At 36.9% G+C, this 8537-nt stretch overlaps 1 protein-coding gene across 1 annotated transcript in view; it reads left to right on the top strand.

Moving 5' to 3' along the window:
- Positions 1–362: 362 nt before the first annotated feature.
- LOC101354206 (olfactory receptor 8S1-like) overlaps positions 363–8537 on the top strand; it is a 9516-nt gene continuing 1341 nt past the window's right edge. The window contains exon 1 of the mRNA XM_004384588.2: positions 363–1244. Within this exon, the coding sequence (XP_004384645.2) occupies positions 363–1244 (882 nt within the window). The remainder of the gene's footprint in view (positions 1245–8537) is intronic.

Genomic DNA, 8537 nt, shown 5'->3' with positions numbered 1-8537 from the left:
TCCATTCCCTGACTCCTCTGACACATCATACTCACCTTGAAAATTTTTGCTCATCTACCTTCAATATGCTTACATTACTTACTTGTTCTACATCACACTTAAAGCTCCCATAAGTTAATCACACTTTGATTTAATTGCTTGTTTTATTTTTGTGTTCTTCTTTGAAAAACGATTTTTTAAAGTATAGTCATTGTATCTTATCCATCTTTATTTTCGGAGTAACTGCCACAAAAACTGGCCCATATTTTCTGGATGATTGTGATAGTAAATGAGAATCAATGTAGTGTGAAAATTGGTTGGCAGATAATAGAAATCTGACTGTCAAGTTTCTCTGTATCATTTTTAGAGATAAAACCTTGTAAATGGCCTTGAGGAACCACAGCACCATCACCGAGTTCATCCTCCTCGGGCTGCCTGCTGACCCCAAGATCCAGGCTCTACTCTTTGTACTCTTCCTGGGCATTTACCTCCTGACCATGCTGGGGAACCTGATGATGCTGCTGGTCATCAGAACTGATGCTCACCTCCACACACCCATGTACTTCTTCCTGAGTCACCTCTCTTTTATTGATCTCTGTTTCTCTTCGGTCACCGTGCCCAAGATGCTGGAGAACCTCCTGTCTCGGGAGAAAACCATCTCAGTCAGGGGCTGCCTGGCTCAGATATTCTTTGTGTTTATCAGTGGAGGGACTGAAGTCTGTCTTCTCTCGGTGATGGCCTATGACCGCTATGCTGCCATCTGCCACCCTCTGCTCTATGGACAGATGTTGAGTAAACAGCGGTGTGTGCAGCTTGTATGTGGCTCATGGGGCCTGGGCTTTCTGGACACGCTTATCAATGTCCTTCTGGCAATGCAAATGGACTTCTGTGATACCTATATCATCCCACACTACAGCTGTGAGTTGCCCTCTATCCTCCTTCTGTCTTGCTCTGATGTCTCCACCAACTTCCTTGTTATGCTTTGTTCCACCATCCCACATGGACTTATAACTTTCTTTTTAATTTTTTTCTCTTACTTCTGCATCATCTTCACCATCCTTAACATCACCTCCAGCTTTGGCAGAAGCAAGGCCTTCTCCACCTGCTCCTCTCACCTCACTGCAGTGATCTTCTTCTATGGGTCAGCTTTTCTCCGCTATTTCATGCCAACCTCAGGCTCACCCCTTGAGTTGATCTTCTCTGTGCAGTACAGTGTGATCACACCCATGCTGAATCCCCTCATCTACAGTCTGAAGAACAAGGAGGTAAAGGTAGCTGTGAGAAGAACACTGGGAAAGTATTTACAATGTTTTCCATGGTAGAGTAAAGAAGGGTCATGATGGGGAATTCAGACAGAAATTCTTGTAGCAAGACACTAAGGAGAACTTCCTGACTGCTCATGATAAAAACTTTGGCAAAATAAATCAGACATAGCTAAGAAAGCAACACAGACCTATTATTAAGTATATCATTGAGTTCAGCACCACTCAGAAGCAAAAGAATGAATTAAATATTCTTGTCAAACTGTAAAATTTTGTTATGAACATGTTCACCTATAATTCTCTCATGTGTGTGTTGTGCGTTTGTGCATCTTTGTGTGCCTGTATGTTTGCATGTGTGTGTGTATGAAGTTTGGTTTGGTATAAATTATCTGTCATTATTTGCAGTTAAGTTTGGGAAAGGCACTGAAGGCTATATAGTTTTTCTAAATAGAAAGGTGCCTGAATCTTCTGAGGAGAAAGGTCATAATGAGTTCATAGGGGCCCTTAGGTGCCCAAACGAAAAAAACCAAACCCTTGCCATCGAGTTGATTCTGACTCATAGTGACCCTATAGGACAGGGTAGAACTGCCCCACAGGGTTTCTAAGGCTGTAATCTATATGGAAGCAGGTTGCCACATCTTTCTCCTGAGGCGTGGCTGATAGGTTCACACCGTCATCCTTTCAGTTGGCAGCCGAGAACTTAACCACTGTACCACGAGGGCTCCTTTCTAAGTTATCCAATTGTCCAATAACGGTTTGCTGAAACTGAATTTTCCTAAATGTCTTTTATCCTAATTATACATTTCTATAGTAATACATTTACCTAGACTGTATCATGAAAACATTTCCAAATTTCATACAGGAGGGGAAGATTTGAGCCCATTTAGTATTTTAGGGTATTTTTCCCTTCCCTTTGGGAGAATTTCAAAGATTATTAGTCAATTGATTCAAAGGCATTTCACTTTGAAATCATAATTTTTATTCTTTTATTTTAAATTTTTTATTATGTATTAGGTGAAAGTTTACAAAGCAAATTAGTTTCCCCTTCAATAGTGTGTACAAAAGGTGTTGCATGACATTGGTTTCATTCCCCACAATGTGTCAGCTCTTTCCTCATTTTGGTCCTAGATTCCCAGTTTCCTTTTGTCTTGATTTCTGTCCCGTCTGCACTTCTCATCTTTGCTTTTGGGCAAATGTTGCCCTTTGGATGTCGTATAATTGATTATTCTAAGCAGCATGTTCTTCTCAGGTGTTACTGTTTATTTTATGGGTTTGTCTATGGTTTGGCAGAAATGTGGTCTCCAGGAATAGCTTCAGTTCCAGGTCAGAAGGTTGTCTTAGGGCCACAGTCTTGGGGGCTCCTCCAGTCTGTCAGACTAGTAAGTCTGATCTTTTCTGTGAATTTGATTTTTTGTTCTACAATTTTTCTCCAGCTCTGTGTGGGACCCTCTGTTGCAATCCCAGTCAGAGTGGTTGGTAGTTGTAGCTAGGCTCCATCTAGTTCTTCTGGTCTTTAGGTGGTATAGGGTGTGGTTCATGTGAGCCATTAGTCCTTTGGACTAATTACTCCTTTGCATCTTTGACTTTCTTCACTCTCCTTTGCTCCAAATGATAAGAGACCAATAGTTGAGTCTTACATGGCCGGTCGTAAGCTTTTAAGTCCTCAGACGAAACTCACCAAAGTAAGATGCAGAACTTTGTCTTTATAAAATATGTTATGCTAATTGACATAGATGTCCCCTGAGTCTATATGGTCCTTCACCTTTGAGTCTAGGAACTTCTTCCTGCGAGGCATGAAGTCATAACTTTTAAATGCTTATCAGTAGGCTATCTTTAATATAACATTCACTAAGCATATATTTTTAAAGTGTTGCTTCCTTTTTTGCTACTTTTATTCATATTACCACATAAAAATTACGGATCATTTTAGCACCTGCTCAATTGTCAATTTTGAATAATAAGGTATTGCTCTGTCAACAGCAAGTGTGACAGTATGGCATGGATACAATGCAAAGAAGAATGGCATTTGTTGTTCCCTTTCAGTTACCTTTGCACTATATTAAAACCAAAAGGTTAACTAGGTCATGTTATACTCATTAATGTTAGCCAATATTTTCCAATTTTAAAGAAATTTAACTTAAATTATCAAAATTTACATACACAGAAATATGTCAATTTTCCTTGCTTTCACGAAATCTTGTATTTGTAAGTAATTTTCTTGGTGCCTCCTTTACTTGACTTCAGGGAGGGAAGCCACCATCTATCCTCCACAAGGAGGGAAGGAAATTGCCAATGTACTGCAATTCCCCACAAGGGCTGGGCACCAAGACTTCCTCTTTCTTTCTAGTCCCCTAGAATTCCTTTTATGTACTGTTAAGTATGTGTCGGGGTAGTGATTCCAGTAGTAGATCTATTGTACCATCTGGGAGTAAGCCAAGGGGATAAGTGTCTGGCCACAGTTGTTTCCAGTTCTATTTAAAATGAGGAAATCTAGCATCTGTTCCACTGTGAGCCCTATTACCAATTCCAGCCCAACAAGAAAATTCTCATTGACATATTATTTTGCTTTTTTATGCCTAATAAAAGTCATACAATATGTACAATTTTATATGCAGATTTTTTACTTAAATTTTACTGTCAGTACTTTTTATGTTAATGAAAACCCTTTGTAAATACCAGTTTTAAGTATTTTAATAATCTATTGAACATATATTCTGAGTTTACTTGGCAATTTTCCATCATTGTAAATATTTTAATAGTTCACTATTAAAATTTATTTCCTCAAATATTTTAGAATACAGTTCAAAGTAGCATGTTTAGTTTTGAAAATAACGATATATAAAATATCTCAGTACAAAGAGTTTTTTTGGTATTTATAATTAGACTAAGAATTGGAATTATTATATTAGTACATATAATGTTTGTTAAGCATTTTGACAAATACTGGCAGATTATTTTGCAAAGAGTTTTGTTTATCACTTTACTGTGATGTCAGCAATGTATGTAATCCTCAGTCTCCCCACTGTAACCTGCATTAGATATACTGAATTCAAAACATAGACGTGCTAATCAAATGTTTGAAAGAGATACAAATACACAATTCACAAAAGGAGAAATAGAATTGTCCAGTAAATATACCAAAAGAATTCACTCTAGTAAATATAAAACATAAGTTAAAATATAATTTTTTATCAATCAATTTTAAAGAATAAGTATACCAGTAGTAGTCAATGTAGGTGAGAATCTAGAGAGATAAGCATATTCATAAGTTTTAGGCAAAAGTGTAAACTGGTTCAACATTTCTGGAAATGATGTGATAATATCTATCAAGAGCTTTCACAAAGTTCATATTCTTTACCCCAGAATTACTAGGTTGAAAAAAAGTGTTCAGATATTCCAACAAATATTGGTACAACACTACTTATCAGACAGTTATTCGTGATAGCAAAGAAACCTAGATACTGTGCTCTTTAACTTCTTACCAGTTTGATTAAGTAGTTTGATGAAGGTAAACGCATGTTATTGAGTACTAAAACCATATTTAGAAATAACATTTAGAAAAGTATTTAATGTAAGGAAAATCTACATATTAAAATGCTAATTTAAAAAGATACAAAGCTAAATTCAGATTTAATCCACTGTTTATCAGTATTTAATGTACATATGAAATACCCTGGGAATGCGATTGAATGCAAATCCATGTTCAATAAATCTGGCATGGGGCCTAAGAGTCCGTATTTCTAATAAGTTCCCAGATGGTGTTAATAATGCTGTTGTCTAGACTATATTTGAGTATTGAGGATGTAATCAATTTTGTGAACAAAATTAAGTAGATAGACAGACAGATAGATAGATAGACAAATAGATATATAAATAGATAGAGAAGTTTAAAAAGGAAAAGTACCTAAATCCTGGAGTATTCTCTAAATGTGATAAGAGGGCATTTTATTTTCTTATTTATGCATTTCTCTCTTACTTGAGCCTGTGCTAGTTTTGTTGTAACACCTTTTTTTCTTAATTTAGTATATATTCAATATGGAAACATAGAGAATTCACTTTAAAAGAGTAAATAATAGAAATAATACATAATAATGTCCATCCAAAGATAACTACTATATACTTTTTTACATATTTTTCATATACAGGTATATGCAGACACACATACATAAAAATATATAAACATGTGGACACGATTCACATACAACACTCGTAGATTATATATATAAATATATATGTATAACTATTATAATGATTTACATAAGTGAAATAAAAATAATTTAAATTTTACATAGATTTCCTATAGAGAAACAATGTTTTAGATCTGACCTGTTCAATGTGGTAGCTACTAAGAATTTGTGGCTATTTAAAGAAGTGGCAGTCTGCTTCCATAAAGATTTGTTGTTGTTGCTGTTAAGTGCCTTCAACTCATAGCGACCGTACGTACAACAGAACGAAACGGTGCCTGGTACTGTGCCATCCCCAAAATCGTTGTTATGCTTGAGCCCATTGTCACAGCCACTTTGTCAATCCATCTCATTGAGGGTCTTCCTCTTTTTCACTGACCTTCTACTTTACCAAGCATGATGTCCTTCTCCAGGGAATGGTCCTTCTTGATAACATGCCCAAAGTATGTGAGATGAATTCTTGCAATTCTTGCTTCTAAGGAGCATTCTGGCTGTACTTCTTCTGACTCCCATTTGTTCATTGTTCTGGCAGTCCATGGTATAGTCAATATTCTTGGCCAACAGTATAATTCAACGGCATCAATTCTTCTTTGGTCTTCCTTATTCATTGTCTGTAAAGATTTACAGCCTTGGAAACTCTATGGGGGAGTTCTGCTCTGTCATATAGGATTGGTATGAGTAGCAATCAACTCGACAGCAGTGAGATTTTTATTGTGACTCAATACATGATACACTTAGCTAATTGCTTCTCTAAATAAATCTTAATCACGAAGCATGCAAATTTGTATTTAGCTATTGTGTAATTTGAAACATATATGGATTCATTATACAAGAAAGGTTTGATTGCTAGTTTTAGGCAAATGCCCAGTTATTGCATTTCTTTCCTTTAAATTTGTTAATTTAATTTACTCATTTGATCATAAACTTACGTGTACACAGCAAATTAACCTGGGTGAAATTCCCTGATAATCATAGAGAGAAAACAAAACAGAGTGTCAACTAAAGAATATTTATTTCTTACAAGGATAACAGTTAAATACCCATTGCTTTCTCTGTGTCCCATGAACTTTTTTTTTATCAAGAGTGCACATTTGATTGTCCTAGTCAATGCTTCAACCCAGAAGTTCCAAAGATCACACTTAAAAGAACCCTACTGGTATTTATAAAATTGCTTAATTCTTGACTATAGTGTCTGACTTCAAGTTGTGACTACAGGGAATAACTAGCATTGTCTCAGCTGTCCTCTGGGCTACCGATGCCTATGAGTCAACTCACAAGCTTCCTAAACACACCTGCTCTGAGGGTTAGTTAGACCATAGTATCCTATATATGGCAGGGACAAGAAAAGCAGAGGAACAAATGAAGAGATGCCAGGGTGATGGTGTTTGAGACCATTTGAAAGAAAGAACTCTCATGTGGCCATTTCACTTCAATAGGGAAGAATCCAAGAAAACATTTCATTATCAACAGAATTTTATAACCTCAGTCATAAAGCCAGGTATAGAAAATACATCCTCTATAATTTTTATTCTAGTAAATGAATCAAATACAGGACTGTGCAGCCACATTGGGGAGTAGATTGTCTTTTGGAGAAGATGTGCAGGTAATAATATGTCTTTGGGTTATGAAAAGGGAATAGGGATGTGATGCTGGCTGAACGGTTGAAAAGTAGGGACTCAAAGTTCCCCTTGGCTGGGTTTTATGATTATTGGGAACCGGGCAGCAAAGGAATGGCCAGAACCAGGAAATGGACTTGGCTACAATGATAAGTCCTACAGGTGAACAAATGATGTGATTCTTGCACAACAGATCACAGCTGAAACTGATGACTAACATATAGTGTTCAAAAAGGCAGAGCATTGTATAAATCAGACCTGAAATCTGGGGGGCAAAACCAAGATTAAGGGTTATGGAAGAGTCCTGTACTTGAATGCTGAGAAAATTGTGTTGGGATGAAGGTCAAAAACTGAATGCAAATATCTGCAACAACTGAGATATACAGGACTGAAAGTTCTATCCCTTTATGTCAAGAAGGCTTATTAGAATCTGTAAAGAAAGATTATGTATTAAGAACCTCTTTCTATAGGTGCAGGAAGCAGCAGATGCTGGTGATTCCTTAATAATTTAGGTGTCCTGGCAAGCTATCAAGGTTGTAGGAGCACGGGTTCCTGAAATTCTGCTCCTCCTTTCCTTCTTTCTTACTCTGCTGGGTGAGTGGTCCATGTCATGGGACTATCTCAAATTCCCTCCTCCTTATTTGCCTAGGGGCTTGGCCCTTTACAAGGTGCACATCCATCCCAGAAAGTGATTTCAGTGCTGGAGTTAGGGGGTCCACCTTCTCTTTCCCTTGTCTTCTCTTGAGACTGGGTGCCCTTTACTTCTGAGTTGCATTACCGTCAGTAACTTCCAGGTATTTAGTCATTCTAAAGTGAAGGCTCCACTGCGATTCCATACGCCAAACTGCTTTTCAACTGGGGAGGATGGAGAAGGACAGCAGCTGCCTTTAGTGATTTCAAATGACTTTATTACACCACTTTCCCTAAAAACTAGCAACAATGGCAAGAACAGCATTAACTCTGACGGAGGATTATCCTGCATGAAGATTTATTATTCTTCTTAGGCTTCAATTATGATCTGAAATAATAATGATGATAATAATGATGATAATTTATACTGAGCAATATTGCATAGGTTTTTAAAATGTACTTTATGTATATTATCATATTTAATTCTCATAAAACCCTAACAGGGTGGTATATTATTCCAATTTTCAGAATGTAAACAAAGGCCCAAGAGCCTATATCCTTATTCGTTGCACCACATTGTCTACCCACGTTTTGGGCTTTAGCTATTGAGAAAGACCCATGTTTTATCAGATATACAAGACCAAATGGGCAACTCCTGTCTGGAGGCAGGATGAGAAGGCAGGAAGGGACAGGGACTGCTTGAATGGACACAGGGAACCTAGGATGGAAAGGTGATATATGCTGTCATACTGTGGGGATTGCAACTAATGTCACAAAACAATATGTGTATAAATTTTTATATGGGAAATTAACTTGAGTGTAAACTTTCACCTAAAGCACAATTAAAATAATAATAATAAATTAAA

Source organism: Trichechus manatus, unplaced genomic scaffold (assembly GCF_000243295.1).
Source record: "Trichechus manatus latirostris isolate Lorelei unplaced genomic scaffold, TriManLat1.0 scaffold00123, whole genome shotgun sequence".
Classification (NCBI taxonomy): Eukaryota; Metazoa; Chordata; class Mammalia; order Sirenia; family Trichechidae; genus Trichechus; species Trichechus manatus.
Note: the sequence above shows the minus strand (reverse complement) of the source record. Positions and strands in the feature narration are given on the sequence as shown.